The sequence below is a fragment of the Aspergillus candidus genome (assembly GCF_002847045.1).
Source record: "Aspergillus candidus strain CBS 102.13 unplaced genomic scaffold BDW47scaffold_28, whole genome shotgun sequence".
Classification (NCBI taxonomy): Eukaryota; Fungi; Ascomycota; class Eurotiomycetes; order Eurotiales; family Aspergillaceae; genus Aspergillus; species Aspergillus candidus.
In genome coordinates this window covers 1-16,373 of record NW_020194033.1, presented here as the reverse complement: position 1 = coordinate 16,373, position 16,373 = coordinate 1, and the positions used below count along the sequence as shown (strand labels likewise).

The 16,373-nt window shown below is 50.7% G+C and overlaps 8 protein-coding genes and 1 non-coding gene across 9 annotated transcripts; 4 read left to right on the top strand and 5 right to left on the bottom strand.

Annotated features, from left to right (window-relative positions):
• Window positions 1–125: 125 nt before the first annotated feature.
• BDW47DRAFT_t90 lies at window positions 126–208 on the bottom strand. The gene has a single exon. It is a non-coding gene; the product is annotated as a tRNA-Val (tRNA).
• Window positions 209–491: 283 nt separating this feature from the next.
• On the bottom strand, window positions 492–2,818 carry BDW47DRAFT_107117 (isocitrate lyase 1). The gene is made up of 4 exons (XM_024812926.1): window positions 2,168–2,818; window positions 1,607–2,105; window positions 998–1,550; window positions 492–935 (listed from the first exon to the last, which is right to left on the bottom strand). The coding sequence occupies exons 1-4, from the start codon at window positions 2,369–2,371 to the stop codon at window positions 575–577; spliced, it is 1,617 nt and encodes a 538-aa protein (XP_024671216.1). The 5' UTR covers window positions 2,372–2,818; the 3' UTR covers window positions 492–574.
• Window positions 2,819–3,737: 919 nt separating this feature from the next.
• BDW47DRAFT_107115 (uncharacterized protein) lies at window positions 3,738–4,402 on the top strand. Its single transcript, XM_024812925.1, has one exon. It carries the CDS (start codon window positions 3,828–3,830, stop codon window positions 4,068–4,070), a length of 243 nt encoding a protein of 80 aa, XP_024671215.1. The 5' UTR covers window positions 3,738–3,827; the 3' UTR covers window positions 4,071–4,402.
• Window positions 4,403–4,974: 572 nt separating this feature from the next.
• Window positions 4,975–6,628, bottom strand: BDW47DRAFT_132089 (HAD-like protein; the record flags this gene model as incomplete). Its single annotated transcript, XM_024817477.1, has 5 exons — window positions 4,975–5,496; window positions 5,556–5,698; window positions 5,758–5,839; window positions 5,983–6,057; window positions 6,089–6,628. 5 exons carry the CDS (start codon window positions 6,626–6,628, stop codon window positions 4,975–4,977), a joined length of 1,362 nt encoding a protein of 453 aa, XP_024671214.1.
• A 399-nt stretch (window positions 6,629–7,027) lies between these two features.
• On the top strand, window positions 7,028–7,605 carry BDW47DRAFT_126401 (DUF4334 domain-containing protein; the record flags this gene model as incomplete). The annotated part of the gene is made up of 3 exons (XM_024816547.1): window positions 7,028–7,038; window positions 7,099–7,375; window positions 7,438–7,605. The coding sequence occupies 3 exons, from the start codon at window positions 7,028–7,030 to the stop codon at window positions 7,603–7,605; spliced, it is 456 nt and encodes a 151-aa protein (XP_024671213.1).
• A 449-nt stretch (window positions 7,606–8,054) lies between these two features.
• On the top strand, window positions 8,055–9,876 carry BDW47DRAFT_118085 (cytochrome P450; the record flags this gene model as incomplete). Its single annotated transcript, XM_024815164.1, has 4 exons — window positions 8,055–8,093; window positions 8,315–9,433; window positions 9,490–9,662; window positions 9,717–9,876. 4 exons carry the CDS (start codon window positions 8,055–8,057, stop codon window positions 9,874–9,876), a joined length of 1,491 nt encoding a protein of 496 aa, XP_024671212.1.
• Window positions 9,877–11,024: 1,148 nt separating this feature from the next.
• Window positions 11,025–12,716, bottom strand: BDW47DRAFT_132088 (cytochrome P450; the record flags this gene model as incomplete). Its single annotated transcript, XM_024817476.1, has 5 exons — window positions 11,025–11,199; window positions 11,253–11,422; window positions 11,473–11,580; window positions 11,636–12,474; window positions 12,527–12,716. 5 exons carry the CDS (start codon window positions 12,714–12,716, stop codon window positions 11,025–11,027), a joined length of 1,482 nt encoding a protein of 493 aa, XP_024671211.1.
• A 622-nt stretch (window positions 12,717–13,338) lies between these two features.
• Window positions 13,339–14,121, bottom strand: BDW47DRAFT_118083 (acetoacetate decarboxylase family protein; the record flags this gene model as incomplete). The annotated part of the gene is made up of 1 exon (XM_024815163.1): window positions 13,339–14,121. The coding sequence occupies one exon, from the start codon at window positions 14,119–14,121 to the stop codon at window positions 13,339–13,341; it is 783 nt and encodes a 260-aa protein (XP_024671210.1).
• A 920-nt stretch (window positions 14,122–15,041) lies between these two features.
• BDW47DRAFT_126397 (putative cytochrome P450 oxygenase) lies at window positions 15,042–16,176 on the top strand (the record flags this gene model as incomplete). The annotated part of the gene is made up of 3 exons (XM_024816546.1): window positions 15,042–15,282; window positions 15,340–16,095; window positions 16,154–16,176. 3 exons carry the CDS (start codon window positions 15,042–15,044, stop codon window positions 16,174–16,176), a joined length of 1,020 nt encoding a protein of 339 aa, XP_024671209.1.
• Between the last annotated feature and the right edge of the window lie 197 nt (window positions 16,177–16,373).

Sequence of the window (16,373 nt, the reverse complement as noted above, 5' to 3'; positions counted from 1 at the left end):
CAATGACTCTTGATGTTAGCAGATAATGAACACGACAACAAATGAACAAAACAACACAGAAAGAAGTAAAAAGGAACGCAGTGGTCTCCTAGGAAAGAGTGGAGGGAGAAAAACAAAAAAGAATATGACCGACGCAGGGTTCGAACCTGCGATCTCTCGTGAACATAAGTTTGTAAGACGAGCGCCTTAACCACTGGGCCAGTCGGTCGAACAATACGTTATGTAACAGACATTGAGTTTAATGAGCATTGATATGGTTTATGGCAGGTACTATCTTTGCCACGCTGGACTCAACCGTGTGGTTCATCCACATGTACTCTATGACCCATACATATTTTAAGTGAGAATATTCTGTATTGAGAAACATACACCCAGACAGCTCTTTAAACTACTCGTCTTGCTACTATAAATCACTTACAATATTGCAGACAAATATTCAACACTTGATACAATCTATTCAATCCATGCAACAGATAAGTTAAAAAAAAAAAGAGAAAATGCTACTAATCCATTATATCCAAGATATCACAAACAAAAGAAAAAGAAAATTTTTACAATACATCAAAGCACCCGCTTATTTCTTGAACTGATCCTCAGTAACACCCTTACCCATAGCCGCAGTGCTGCTCACACCACCGCTAACCATCTTCAGCATGTTATCAACGTAGTTGGCACCGCTCCACTTCTGGTGCGTGACGACGTCCACGCCGAGCTCCATCTCGGGCTCCTGGACCAGCTCGCCGTAGGCGCGCATGCCCTGGTGCGAGAAGGCGCTGGCGAACTTGTGCGAGATGAGCGCGGTGGTGTGCAGGCCCGCCAGGGTGATGAACTGCCAGCAGTAACCCAGGGCGCCCAGACGCTGGATGTAGGTCTCTTGCTCGTCGCGGGGCATGGCCTTCTTCCAGTTGAAGGAGGGGGAGAGGTTGTAGGCGAGCCTGGATGATTTGTTAGTGGGATGTTCTCGAGAATACTTGGGAAGGGTTCAATGGGGACATACTTCTGCTCGGGCCAGACGGCGTGCACACCGTCGGCGAACTCCTTGGCCTGCTTGTAATCGGGGAGCTTGCTCTCCATCCAGATGAGGTCGGCGAAGGGGGCAAAGGCGACGGCGCGGTTGACGGCGCACTGGGTGCCGCCCTGGTAGCGGTAGTAGCCCTCGCGGGTGCGGGCGGCGTCCCAGTCCCAGAAGATGTCGGAGCCGGTGATGCCCTTGGCGATGGCGCGGACCTCGGGGTTAGACTTGCCCTTGGCCTGCTTGAGGAACTCGGCGATGACGGCGGGCTTGTTGGCGTGCGAGCCCTGGTTGATGGCGTCGACGACGGCCTCGCTGAAGAGCTTCAGGCCGGCCTGGGCGGTCCACTGGTCCTCGATGGCCTGCAGGTCGGCGCCGTTCTTGCCGGCGCGCTCGGCGGCCACCATCAGGTCGTTGAGGGGCTTCAGGTTGGGGTTGGTCGCGCCGACGATGAAGGCGTGGTCGCGGTGGTCGATGGTGGAGGTGATGAGGGTGGCGGCTTCGGAGTCGGTACGGGCGATGGCGAGGAGGTCGGTGCCTATTTCTGTTAGCGGGGTGTGTTCTGTGCTCCGCTGATTGTGTCTCAAGACATACCCATGATATCGGCCTGCGCACGGATGGCGACCAGACGGTTGATGTGCTCGCTGATGGGCACCAGCACCTTGCCGGCCATGTGGCCACACTTCTTGGTACCGGGGGCCTGGTCCTCAATGTGGATACCGGCGGCACCGCGCTCGATGAACAGCTTGGTGAGCTTCATGACGGCGGTCAGACCACCGTGACCGGTATCGGCATCGGCGACGATGGGGCGGAGGTAGTCGACGTTGGCGACGTTGGCGCGCTGGCTCTTGGGGGTGGTGACGCGCTCCTCGCGCTGTTTCCGGTCGTGGAACAGCTGGGCCAAGAACAGCTGGTTGACCTTGTTGGGGACGGTATTCATGGGGTAATCGGCCAGATCGGGAGAGGGCTCGTCGGTGGACGAGGCGGTGGAGGAGCTCTGCCAGCCGGACACGTAGACGGTGTCGAGGAACTTGGCCATCTGGGTGATCATGGTGGGTTCGAGGCAGCCATAGGTGGCGCTGGCCAATTTTTTCTGCTATAGTTAGTAACCCGGTCTTCAAAAAAAAGAGAAAAAAGAGTATGTTGTAGGCTCACCTGGAAGTTGTTCTCAACGATACCCCACAGCTTCTTGCTCTGGGCGTTGGAGGGGTACTCGATCTTGAGGTTGCCACGCTTGGCGACGATCTGCTCGGCGGTATAAGGACGCTTGGTGTACCTCCATCGCGAGTCCTTCCACCAGTTCTGGACGGCCTGCACCTCGGCCTGGTATTGCCGGTCCTCGTTTTCGTAGAGAGACATGATTATAACAATCTATGATATAATGTATATGACAGGGTGGGAAGGGTATATGGGGATCCCGAAGCTATACAAGGAATGACAAGACAACACACTCCCAAGTCAATGAGGAGGAAATGAATGCAGAAGAGAAGAAAGTAGAGAGAAAAAAAAAAGAGATCCGAGGCAAATGGCCGAGCGAGACCCAAGGACTTATTTATTCATGGCGAATGCGTCAGAGATCATGGACCATGGTCGGTAAAGGCTCGGCTCAGCGGGAGAAGAAGGGAAATAGCGGCGCCCTTGGCCGGGGAGGGGGCAAAAAAGGGCCTAGGGAGATGAATCATGGTCCAGCAGAGTGTTTCTGTAATACCAATAACTCCAGTATTCCACCAGATAATTTTCGAGTGGAATCCTTGAAAATGGCGAATGATGAGCAATGATTGGTTTGGTTCGGGAGAGAGGATGAAAACTGGGGAAGATGGAAAGATCCTCGGTCTAATGGATTTAGATACCTCTGCCTGTCGGATGGGGTTGTCTCCTGTCTAACAAGGTGTCGTTGTGACTATAGTTTTTATCTCGATATTCCTTCCTCTTCATTATCCTCTCACTGTTATCTTCAGTCATTCTATCCCCAATAATCCTATCTTAATGTTGAAATGTAGAAATACTACCTACAAAATACGACATGGATGACGTCGTCAACATGTGCTTTGGTGATCGACATACCATACCTGACAATACCATACGGCCCATCGGAGTGGTATCGGATGACTCATTCATTAGTCTCCTCCAGTGGACAATTTCGCTGTCTCAGTTGAATATATTTAGTTACTTCAGTCCACATACTATGAGCATACGATAAGATCAATAGTCAATGTTTCCTTATTATGATTTCACTCAAGTAACGTCTACGTACTAAGGACCTTGAAGACATGAAGAGACTGAATGACTGGATGATACGGGAATACTGGGTACCTACATCAGATAATCAGAGAATCACGCTAAGCCAATCAGGCAGGTACCTCGGCTTCTTTGCACCAATCATTGTACCGAAATGCATCTCGGATTCTGTAAATTACAGCATGTCATTTCTTCCTTCTTTTCCCGAGGCGCATTCTCGTGCTTCTCGTCTGCTTCTGCCTTCAATCTGCCTATCCTTCCCTCGCTGTTCTCTCGGGGGTTGATCCGATTTGGATTCTTTCCTAGGCTCAATGATATCCCGACCCAGTGAGCTCATTCGGGGCAACTGCTGCCGGAGATATACTGCCCACCTAGACTCTACTATCATTTAGATAGTACTTAGCTCCCCTATATACAGATTATCTACAACATACGTACTACATTCATGTGCCAGTCATTCACATGCCCACTAGTCCTTTTGATAGATGCACCTTCCAGTCAATTGACCCATAAATGGCTCAATCGCGACCTGATCAGGTGCCCCTTATCTTATCGCTTGGAATCGGCCTGACATGTGATGGATGCCCTGTCATGTGATATCCCTGCTGTCAGTCTCGGTCTGTTTGGAAGAAGACGCAACAGCTGGCCGGATGCTGATCGCCCGACTCCTTTATTTCAATCAAAAGGCGATATCGCGATAATGTGTCCGGCGTATCGATCGGTCTCCCGAGACTCCATCCAACCCACATGGGCTAGGTCACGAAGACCCAACTCTTGGTGGGCTGCCTTCGGACTAGACGGACAACGGTCTGGGCCATGACGGACTGACAAGTTTTCATTTCTGTGGATGCTAGATGTGCGTAAAGTCGCTCTTGTGGGAACTTGTCGTGCTGTTGAAATCAGTCAGGACAACCTTCTTGGATAGGGTGCCCAGATTTCTCGCCGCCTCATCCTGCAGGGTCTCCCGGGAGACAATGTTTGGTGGATTTGACAACGACTAGAGTCAAATATTAGTCAGTTGTCAACAAATTGATAGCTCTACCTTGATATAGGCGGTTCGGGCTGTATCTTAAACAGCCTTCTGTATCTTAAACAGCCTTGGTCGGCTTCGTGAGCCTCTCGGCAGGCTTCCTTCATTGTCCACACGGCCCGCCTATCGGGATCTCCCCAGGCATCCTTCGCTGCCTTAGAACGTCTTGCCCTGTGCATTTGTCGCCTCATCACAGTTCCGGTCGGACCACTTAGCCAGCTTATGTTCTAGTTAGACATTGTGGTTTGGTATTCCAAATCATTCTTTCCAGGTTGCCATTTGAGTATTGGACCGGACTGTTTGTACCGCTGTCTGGTGGCGACTATGAGGCATGCGTTGTGAAGCACATTGAAGTCAGGGAAATATACATACAATCTTAACTACGAATTATATATCTCGGCCACTGCACCGAAATACCGAATCGGAATCTGGCGGGTTGATATAATAGAGAATTACTACAATAATATATATTTAGTAAATCCTGCTTCATTTTTATTTTTTATTTTTTCAAAATCTGATGTATGATTATACATCCGATACTATATTATCACCAGATCGAGTAGTTATCTATGACTAGATATAAGTTACCTCTCAAACCATGTCCAAGACTTGTGACGATGAAGTCTATCAACTCGTCAACATACCTAGTACAGCAAAAGCTAGCCCGACTACATAATACACAAATCCAACACCACTAAGCAGTCCCACCCAGTTCAATCCCAGCCTGCTCCTGCAGCGCTCTAACCGCAAAAGCAGTCGTAACCCCCCGATTCCCCAACTCCTTCCCCATCCCGGGAAACCGATACATGAACGAAGCCTCCCACCCCCCGTCCTCCAACTGCGCTGCCCTCAAGGTCTCTACATCGCGAGGGTTGGCAAACCCCAACGCACTACACACCAACAAGCGCATCGCAAGACACAGCGCGTCCCCTCCAGCGCCGATCCGCTCCTTGATCCGCTGTTTAAGTGGGGCTTCGAACCGGTCCCGCAACGTCTGATCGTCTGTTCGGACGAGCAGCCGGCTCAGGTAGTACAGAAACCATTCCGCCGTTGGATAGTATCTTGTGCCGTTGAGGTACGCCCTGTGCAGGAGGATGTCCTGGATCCAGTTGGTTGTCTCCGGGAGTTGGTAGCCTCGTGAGTGAATGCAAAATAGTGTGAGCACGTTGAGGCAGATGACGGCGTCGACGCGGGGTCGGGATTTATCCAGGTAAAGCTGTGTGTGGATGTTGTTAGTGTTGTGGAGGCTGAGAGGGCGTGGAACGGGGTGAATACCTGGACGAGGCCGTCTTCGTCGACGTAGTTGAGCATTTCGTCGAGCATTGAGTGGACTACCTCTGGGCTGTATGGCATGGATGCTAAGGCTAGGGATGTGGTGTCCACGTCGTCGGGGTATTGGGTGGTTGTGTACTTCGGTGCTCCTAAGCGTAGAGCCATTAGCTTGACATAATTTGTTGTGAAAGGTGAGGGAGGCTACCGCTGAAGAAATTCCAGAACCTTTGAGGTCGTTTGAGTTCGACGAGGGTTCTGACAGGTAGAATCAGCATTGGCAGTGTACGCTTTTGCATGTAAAGCGCAGTCGGAGAGTGTACATACGAGTCACTAGTCGTATCCAGAATGAGCAACTGGGAGTAATTCTCCAGAACAACCTCCCCATCGATCGTCGAGAAATGCTGTCCCGCATTAGAGGTCAGATACGCACGACCTCTTTCCACAGAGTCCCCGACCAGACTCCGTAACGACCGCGAGAGCGCATCCGCAGCCTCGAAAAGAACCCCTCGCATCCCAAGCGCCGCAGCCGCTAGAACATTCTCAGGCCGGTCATCCACAAAGACAGTGTGATGCGGACTGGCACCGGTGTTCCTCAGAAGATGGCGGTAGAATCGGGGACTGGGCTTGCGGACTCCCACTTTGCACGAAGGGAAAGAGTAGTCGAATAGCGACCAGAACGGGTGCCCCCATCGCTCTTGGAGCGCCGTATAGTCTGGCAGGGAGATGTTCGAAGCCATGATAAACCGCACGCCGGGGGTGCTTTTCTTGAACGCCCATAGGCCGGCTACCAGGTCGTGGTCGTAATTGGAGGCCTCGCGCCCTTTTTGGATGGCTGTTGCTAGGCCGCCTTCTTGGAGACAGTATTGGTCTCCTAGGAGCTGGTAGCATTCTTCTTCTCCGAGTTTGCCGCATTCGTAGTTCATCCATGTTGACGTGGATGTTAGTCTCCGGACAGAGACTAGCGACGAGCCTACAGTGGAAAGCAGTACATCGTTGGATGGAGGATCGGTGAATACGCCGCCTAGATCGAACACGATATGGGATACATTTGCTGTCGTGGGTTTGAAACGGGACATGTTGTGGAAGTAAGATCACAATGTGGTATTGGTTGTTGTAGCGGGGGATATCTACACCTAAGATGATCATCTCTACTAAGAGCCCTCTCCTTTTATACCCATGCTGTAGTTGGCCTCTTTCTCACCGATATGTAAGGAATCATGAACTGGTCGCCGAGGTAGTGGCCATGACATCACCGTGTAGAATCATCATACATGGAGAAATGTAAACCATGCAAAGGCAACGGGTAATGCAAGGTTACCCAATGGTCAGTACATAGTTGGAAGGTGAAATCTCGCTCGAATATTCTACCATATAAACCCACCCTAACAGTCCGGCACTTTTTCTACTGGTTCTTTCTCTGTTCATTCTTGCAACACCAACCCAGTGGTCAAGAGAAACTTAATCACAGCATCAGAATGGCTACCAGGTGCCGTGTACCTTTACACACTACATGGAGCGTAGTTATGGATCTACTGACCATCTACAGACTCGAGAACAACCTTCTAAAGCTGGTCTCCGAAGGCCAGCACGTCGGAGCAGACGAAGTGACCGCCCTTTTCGACCGACTACCGCCGGTATCTGTGCAGGAGCTCCTAGGAGACTGGCAAGGGCTTGCCATTCAAACCGGCCACAAAGATGTCGAGACCCTGGACAGCATTGGCTGGGTTGGGAAGACATTCCACTCCGCTGACGAAGTGGACCCGGTCATTGTTCTCTCTCCAGACGGGAAGCGCGTGGCCAAAGGAGAATGGGGTTCTGCACGAGTGGGTCTAACATCTACAGCAATCTAGATAAATCTGCTAATAATTGACTACCGTGCGTCCAGATCTACGAGGTCCGCTTCAGAGGAATTGTCTCAGCCGCCATGGTCTACGATCAGTTACCAATTATTGACCATTTTCGGCGTCTCGAGGACAACATTCTGATCGGCGTCATGGACAAGAAGGGGGCATGCGAGGACTTTGGGATGGCGTTTATTTTACGGCGGATTTGAAACGGGCTTGCAGGGACATTATTGGGATGGTTCCACGTCTTGTTTATGCTTTACGTCTGTACGATGGTATACAAGACGAGAATACTAGCGTGTTGATTGGTGATGCCCTCGTAAGACATCGTCTCTGTGCGGTACCTCTGAAAAGTACGAGTGACACAGTACACTCGAGACATATGGAACTGTTCTAGTATAGGGTTAGTAGGTTGAGCGTGTCAGTAGAGAAGCAGGCCTGACCCGAACGGGGCGTGGGGACTAGTAAGAATTGGTAAAAGTTTTGAATATGTCGGATAATTACATTGGAAGGATTCTACATATCCCGAAGAAATGACGCCAATATCATGGAATGGGCGTACTGGTCAATCAACCACCACCCCTTACATCGTCTGCTTTATCTGTAGAACTATTTGCAGGATGATGTCTCATGGTATGGCAAACAAATGCCGTGCGACATGACCCAACGTCAGCTCCACGACAGCAGTGGTCAGCAGGCACGGGGTGGATTGTAAAAGAAACTGGCCGTATACAGAAGAGAGTTGTTGGACAGTGTCACCCCAGCAGAAGAAGAGAAGCACCAACAGTTGTTACCATTTCTAGAGTCAACATCTTCAGGGATCCCAACAGAGGGCTCGAGAAGATGGGTTTACTATTTTACCTTGGTAGCTTTGTAAGTACACTCAAATCTATGGTTTCCAAGCTGATTGAGATCCAGGCCGCGCTGTATATCCTCTATAAAGTGGTATACAACCGACACATTCACCCCCTCAGCCACTACCCCGGGCCTTTCCTAGCCAGCGTCTCTAGAATCCCCTTTGCTACAGCATACATCCGCGGCCATCTACACACCCACGTACGCAATCTCCACCAGGCATATGGCGACATTGTGCGAGTCGCCCCCGACGAGCTCAGTTTCCAGAACGAGCAAGCCTGGAAGGACATCTACGGATTCGGCCGGAACTTCCCCAAGGACACCCGGTTCTTTAACGTGGCACGGAATGGCGCCTGCAACATGGCGGTGGCTCCAACCGACGAGATACATCGTCGACAACGGCGTGTTCTCGGCGGGGCGCTCTCAGACACCGCGCTGAAGCACCAGGAGCATCTGCTCCAGCACTACGTCGATAACATGATCCAAAGACTGCTGCAGCAGAGCACTAACGCGGCAGAAGCAGTTGACCTTACCGAGTGGTTCAACTACACGACCTTCGACTTCATGGCAAAGTACGTATTCGGCGAGTCACTCTCCTGTCTGGAAGACGCGCAATACCACCCCTGGGTGAAGATAATCTTCGCAGCCATCCGGGCCTGGGCCGTAATCAGCATGTCCAAGTACATCCCCTCGCTGTCATACCCAATCAAAATTATCACGCTGTGCATGTATCGTCGTCTTCTCAAAGACCGCGAAAATAATTTCCGCTTCAGCACAACCAGGCTCGCTCAGCGCATGAGTCGTGACGACGAGCCATATCCGCCGGACTTCATCTCGCATGTCAAATCCAGCCAAGGTCCCAAGGCAATCCTGTCAGACGATGAAATCCGTGCAAATGCTAGCTTTTTTATGATTGCCGGGAGCGAGACCACGGCTACCCTGCTCTCAGGGTGCATTTTCCTCCTGCTGACGAGACAAGATACTTACCGCGAGTTGGTATCGCAGGTTAGGGATCGCTACCCGACGCCCTCGGCGATCACCTTTGCCTCGACTGCTAATTTCCCTTACTTACGAGCTGTGGTGCATGAGTCCCTACGCATGTATCCACCAACGCCTTTAGGTATGCCCCGGGTGGTGCCCGAAGGGGGCGCCATGATTGCGGGGCGATTCGTCCCTGGAAGGGTAAGCACAGCTATCCTCTCTCCAAAGCTCGACGTAATATACTAATTACTGCGTAGACAGCAGTATCTGTACCACACTACGCCGCCTACCGATCACCAAAAAACTTCAGCCATCCGAATAGCTTCCTTCCAGAGCGGTGGATGGACAGTCCGGAAGACGAGTACTCCAACGACCAAAGAGAAATCTTCCAACCATTTTCAGCCGGTCCCCGCGCCTGCGCTGGCAAGAGGTAAGTCGCATAGTCATGGGACCCGTAAGTAATACTGGCACTGACATCCCCTAGCTTGGCATACGCAGAGACGTATCTCATCCTCACCAGGCTTCTTTGGCATTTTGATCTAGATTTACTCCCACAGTGCACGGATTGGATCAACCAACAGGCGTTTGTCGTATGGAACAAGAACCCTCTTCTGGTTCGGTTGACGGTGCATAAAGCTGCATAAGTCCTGATCTAGGCCGCGACATGCAATGAGACAGACAAGAAGTGCTATGAGACCTCTAAATATTGTTTTTTGTAAATCACTGGCCTGTAGATCACTGCTTTTAAAGCTCTGTAAGCTAGTGACTTATCTGTAGCTGCTTGCATTTGGGTATATATCCAAAAGTGCGTGACACCATAGCACACCGCTGAATCGCCACACATAGGTATCCATAGGATAGACCCCCGCATGATCATCTAGCCATTACTCAAGATTCAACCTAGCATCACTAGCTGATCCCTCAAGCCAGACAAAATCTTAAAGTAACATGCAAAGGATGTGCGCTGTATTACCAAGCTAACAGAGAGGAGGTGGTGCAAAGACAATACGTGCTCCAATGTATATATCTGTACATAGGTCACCCTACAGCTCACTAGTTACCCCCATGGGTTCACCCCAGGGATGATCAACAGCAACAGTCTGATAAGTGAGTAATGCAGTGCAGCCAAGAAGACGCATACCCGAGCAGAAATGCATGTAGAAGGATAAAAACAGGTCGTTCGTCTGCATGGTGGATTCGGGATTTGCTGTAGGGCTCATCAGAGAGCGAGTCTGTTGGTTGTTTTGCTCTCCCTCTTCCGTTGGATTCTTTCCTATCACTTTCTTGCTGTACTCGGCCGTCTCCTTGATACATGCATACACCGCGTAATGGAGTGCTATAAGGGTCAAGTTTTGATTTGACAATCTGACCATCCTTGCTGTGATACTCCCTCGCAGAGTATACGAGGTATACATGTGCAGTAACTAGGTCCTTATTCACTCTGATTTTCTCATTCATACAGAGCCTTTTCTACCAATACATACTAAAAAGCCGTGCTGCAGAATTTGTCAACAAGCGGTCTACATGCAGAGAGTCAGCGGTGTGGGTGTGAAGGGATTTATTCCCCATTTGGTTTAGGTTACAGTAGGCCTACGTGTGGATAATGCGTAGGTTTATTGCTTAATTTTAATTTCTTCTTATTTTCCATGCTGAGAAACAAAATCGCCGGCCTGCAAGGAACAGGCACCTACTATTCTGCACTACATTTCTCGTTTTCAATCAGGAGGTAAGCATGAAGGCGCGAAACTGGCCTCCAGATAGACAGAACGTAAATAAAAAAGAGCCCAAAAAATCAATGCGTGGCAATACCAACAACACGAGCCTTAACACTCCAATCTCCTTTCTCAGGCCGTGCAATGACACAATCACGCGCGAATTCCACATTCTTCGGGCTCGTATTGTGAAGCTCGAGGTCAAATCGACGGATGACAGTAGCAAGGAGCATGTAGATTTGCGCCGTGGCCAGACTGGTTCATAGTCAGAAGTCGAGAATAGATCACTTCAATATGCCGAAACTTACTAGTGGCCAATGCAGTTTCGGCTGCCTCTTGAGAAGGGAATTAAAGCCTGCGACATGTTGGTTAGTTGCTCTGGAGAGGCTTCGAGCCATCGATGTGGGTTGAATGATTCTGGATCTGGGAACGGGTCCGGGTGCATGTGGATTAGGCGTGCGCTGGAGCTGACTATGGACTGCACCGACTGTTAGCCCAAGGAATGGCAGAGGTTTCGTTTCTCCTTACCCCCGGAGGAATGACGTGACCATGGCACACCAGGGTCTCCGAGACAGGCACACGAGCGATACGAATCGTCCCAGGCGAGAGCCGCAGCATTTCATTAACCACCGCTCTCTGTTTGATATCAGCTACATTTGGTCATCAAGAGACAGTGGAAGAAGAGGCAAACCAAGAGGGGGAGCTGCTCCAACTCCAGCCACGGAGCAGGACTCATCGGAGAGGGCATCACGCCGCGGAGCTCGTCGCGCAACTGCAGCCACAGCGGCGGCCTCTGTACGAGATGGTACAGACCGATCAGCAGAGTCCCACTGGTGGGGTCTGACGCCGCCCCAAGAATGAGATTGACATTATCCCTAATGAACTCAGGCGCTCGAGCCTCGGCCGGTAGCGAAGGATCATTCAGAATATCAATTACCGTTCGAACCCCACCGACCTTTGTCTCTGACACTTGATGCAACCGATCCTGCAGGGCGTTGATCCCCGCGAGATTGGGCCGCAACCAGCAGATGAAGAAGGACGGAAGTCGTTGGAGGAAGCCAGGGAGCCAGGGAAAGAAGCGATTAAGGTGGAACTGGTCCGTCATCTCGCGCATCGAAGCCGTAATGACATTGTTGAAATTAGTATCCTTCAGGAAACCCAGGTCCTTGCCAAAGGTGTACTGCGTCACCGTATCTGCCGCTAAGCCGGTGAACTCGGCGTCCAAGTCCACGATGCCGTCGTTCTCGCCGTGATAGGCTGCCTCGACATGCTCTGCGACGAGGCCGACTTTTTGCTGCACGAGCGGGAGAATTTCGACGATGGCTTTCTTAGAGAAGGCTGGGTTGAGCTGCTTCCGGCGTCGGCTATGATGATCATGGTCGACGATGCTGGGGAGAGCCTCGGAGAGACCAAATCCGCCCACGGAGGTCAAACTCTTGTCACGCTTGCGCCCCCCCGACGCGCATATCTCGCTGTAAAAGGAGGGGTCGTTGACATGAACCTGGTTTGGGTTGATGCGGACAACTGGGCCTGTTGCTAATGTTAATGGGGAGGTCGACTACTTGGGAATTCTGATCCGCACCATATTTCTTGTGCATTTTCTCAACCTGCCATAGATATTTCCCACCTCGGATGACATCGTGGTAGAATTCCGGGAGCCGCGTGACGGCCGCCAACTTTGGGCCTGGAATCTTAGAAAGAGGGTGCAGATAGAGCCGGTAGATACATCTTAGTAGCAGGAGGCCAATGGCCAGAATGGGGATTATCCACATGGTGCGTTGGATGAGATGTTCGTTGGGGTCTTTCTAGGTGTAAACGAGTTATGGAACCCAATCCGGCATGCCCTGTACAAGACCACGGGTACGACACCTATATAGTCTGCCTAGTTTTATATCACCATCTAGAATAGAAGGGGACATACTTCGTGAAGTGGTACGCGTTGGTAGCAGTTGCCGTGTGGGGACCAACTGAAGAATCAAGCCCCAGAAGGATTCGATCCCCACTAGTCATGCGCTGTTGGTGATCACTCCGCATTATTGGAATGCAAGGGAAGGAACAACAACTCATCACAGCCATGTAAGGGCTATAAGACGTAGAATTTTCAGTATCTACTACGGAATTTTTAAATTGGGACGCATAGTGGTATCGATACGAAGAGGTGCAACTTAGATACAATGCTGTATAGGCCACAATCGGCCTTATCTCTGGCCCCGCAGTGGAGACTTTGGAACTGACTAAGGCTACAGACTGGAGCGACAGAAGTTGCAATTATCAAGAGAGCAGTCGTGATGACGAGGTGTAGCAGACGTAGCATTGGCAAATGCGTAAGGACTACCACAGAAGGGACACCCTAAAGTATTGCATAAACAGCCCCACCTTCTACACTCCCAAGAACTAAAATCCAAAAGCCTGGTCCCCAAGAGTCACAGTCGACGTGCTATTCCGAACAAGATGGCCAGACAGACGCTCCACCACCGGCAGTTTATGGAAAGAGTCCGAGTCCGCCAGCGATGGGAGTTTCAAGTCCCAGTCTCCTTCCCAGACCTCCCCATCCTGCAGACTGAAATCAACCTCCACAAATTCGCGGACCGAAGGGGGACCTCCGGGCACCGAAGACGGAATAAGCCTCAAATTCAAAACCGGGCTCCCCTCACTCCCGGGATGCAGCGGACCATGGGCACACTGGCGGTTGGCCGGCGTGAAGGAAGATTCCACCACTGGCCCGCTTGTGTCCGTGTGAGCTGTGCAGCTTCCTCGGATGGCATTCCTTGAGTCTGCCTGTTTAGGGTTGAAATCCACCTGGCCCAATACTTTTGGGAAGCCAAAGACCTCTCGGCCAATGTAGACCGCAATTTGGTTATCCAGGACCAGGAACATGGAGTAGTTATACTTCTGGCCGTTGTAGACCACTTCCACAAATTGGATGACTTCATGACAGGTGCCCATAGGCGAGTCCCCGTAGTCGACGAACATGATTGTTACAACGGGAGATTGTTCGACTGAGAGATTGGAGGGGATGAGGTCGCGCACAAGATTGCCATCTGTGCGGTACTTCATGATGACGGAGCTGATACCGCTCCAATGCATGGTCTTGGGTGGTGTCGGGTACGGCGGGGCGGAGATTGGGACAGGGACATTCAAGGTCGCCGAGGGGACGTTTCCAGGAAGCAGAGTCATGGTGTGTCGTAGTAACCGTTATCTTGAATGGATTTGTGTTTGGCTTTTGGGAGATCTTAGTGTTAGCTAGGAGTGATGTTGAAAAGATCTATGTCTCCTATGGCTATTTATATGTGACAAACTCTTGGGGAAATATCGACCCTAGAAATTGTAGTATGATGACTATCAAAAGGAATATCTGCAGTTGGTGGAGGAGAGGTTTGCATTCAGCCAACATCAGCTGCCTTGCAGGGTTTTTCTACTATTGTAATTTTATTCTTGTAATCCTGCAACTATTTGAAAGCTTTCTGTAGCTTCGAGTTCGTCCGTTTCATCCCCGTTTTGGACTGTTCTCACCGGTCTCCCACACGCTGAGAATCCTTTTATACCAAAGTTGTCTGCTGTGCATGTTGAATTACGACAAGTGCCTCAAGATGTAACCAAAAGATCAATTGCATGCATAATACACAAGTGACTTTTCACCGCAACCTAGGACCTCGTAGTTATCCCCCCCGGTCTACCCTGCAGGTTGATCTACGCTGAAAGGCCCATGCTATACGACCCACTGATCTTAGCCCTAACAAGGAAATCCTGCCCTCAAGGGATTTGTCCCAGTCCCTTCCCGTGGTAACACGAATCTCAACAGTTCAAAGGATTCATTTCGGTGCCTTCCCGTGGTAGCAAGGATCTTAACGGCCCAGAGGATTCATTGTGCGCCTGTCCTCCTCTAGCGAGGAGATACCAGCCCGAAGAGACCCCCCCTCCACAGCATACGCTTTTGTCTCTTATCAAAGCTCCTCTGTCTCATGAGCGCGAGTATTTAAGGGTTGTTTGAATGTTCTTAAACCCTAGGACTGAAAAATACTTCTCCAATCCCAAGTCGCGGAGAAGTGATTTATGGGCGTCTGCGTTCAATGCCCTCTCCAATGACTGTCTTCAATATGGACACCTCTTACCTATCGTTTCCCAATATTGGGCTGGACCTGCCCCTCTACGGGATCGTCATAGTTGCGATAACAAGTGCATTTGCCATTCAAGCGCTCTATCGCCTTTACTTTCACCCTCTTGCAAAAATTCCTGGTCCCAAACTCACGGCAATTTCCTCCCTGTATGAGTTTTACTATGATGTGATCTGTGGAGGAAGATTCCTCTTCCAGATTGAGAAGATGCATGAACAATACGGTGCGTCGAAGCATAGAATCCAATCAAGTCCGAACAGGAGCACTAATTAGACCCTAGGACCTATTGTCCGGATCAATCCACGCGAAATTCATATCATAGATCCCGAATTCTATCATGAGATTTACGCCCCATCAACCCGCAAGCGCGATAAGGAGCCCTCCTTCGTCAGCACGTACGGTGTCCCTTACGCGATGGCCTCAACTGTCAAGCATGACCACCACCGTTACAGACGCGGTCTGCTGAATGACTTCTTTTCCAAGCGCTCAGTGCTGTCTCTGTCACCAGTGATCGAAGCGCGAGTCGAACGGCTCATGGACCGGTTCCAGGAGTTCCACGAAAATGGCCGCGTAGTCAATATCTGCAACACCTTCGGTGCCCTAACGTCGGACATCATCACGCACTACTGCTACGGCAAGCACTGGGGGTTTCTCGAGGATGAGGAGTTCCGCAGTGACATCCGAACGGCCACAAATGACTTTACGGCCTTTAGCCACGCGAACCGCTTCTTCCCCTTCTTGACGCCCCTGCTGCGGAGTGTGCCTACGGAAATCATGGCGCTGCTAATGCCAGGGAAAGCTGCCCTATTTGCATTCGAGAGGTCGATCTTTCAGCACTTCTCGGCTGTCATCCAGGGGAAGGTGTTTACTCTCACGGGAGACCATAACATTGTGAAAAGACTGCATAGCCCGGAGATTCCCGCCGAGGAGAGAACACTGAGTCGTCTACAAGACGAAGGGTTCACTTTCCTTATCGCAGGCACGGAAACTACTATGCGTGCTTTGTCTTTTGCCACGTATTACGTCTACCAGGATCGTGCGATTCTAGAGAAACTACGGAGTGAACTTAGAGAGGTATTGCCTACACCGAACAGCAAAGCGACGTGGCCCGAGCTAGAGAAATTACCTTACCTAGTACGTCTTCCCACGTATATATTGACCCGGTGAATACTGAACGGTGTGGCCTACTAGAATGGAGTGATCAACGAAGCCCTGCGTCTCTCCAACGCTGCTATCATACGACTTCCTCGCGTAGCTCCTCACGAGACTTTACAATATAAAGAACATGTTATTCCTCCAGGAGTATGTCCTTCC

Coding starts and splice junctions, on each gene's coding strand:
- BDW47DRAFT_107117 (XM_024812926.1), bottom strand. CDS start 2,371: ATGTCTCTCTACGAAAACGAGGACCGGCAATACCAGGCCGAGGTGCAG. Junction 2,106..2,167: donor TCGTTGAGAACAACTTCCAG/GTGAGCCTACAA, acceptor TAACTATAGCAG/AAAAAATTGGCCAGCGCCAC. Junction 936..997: donor GCCGTCTGGCCCGAGCAGAA/GTATGTCCCCAT, acceptor CAAATCATCCAG/GCTCGCCTACAACCTCTCCC.
- BDW47DRAFT_107115 (XM_024812925.1), top strand. CDS start 3,828: ATGGATGCCCTGTCATGTGATATCCCTGCTGTCAGTCTCGGTCTGTTT.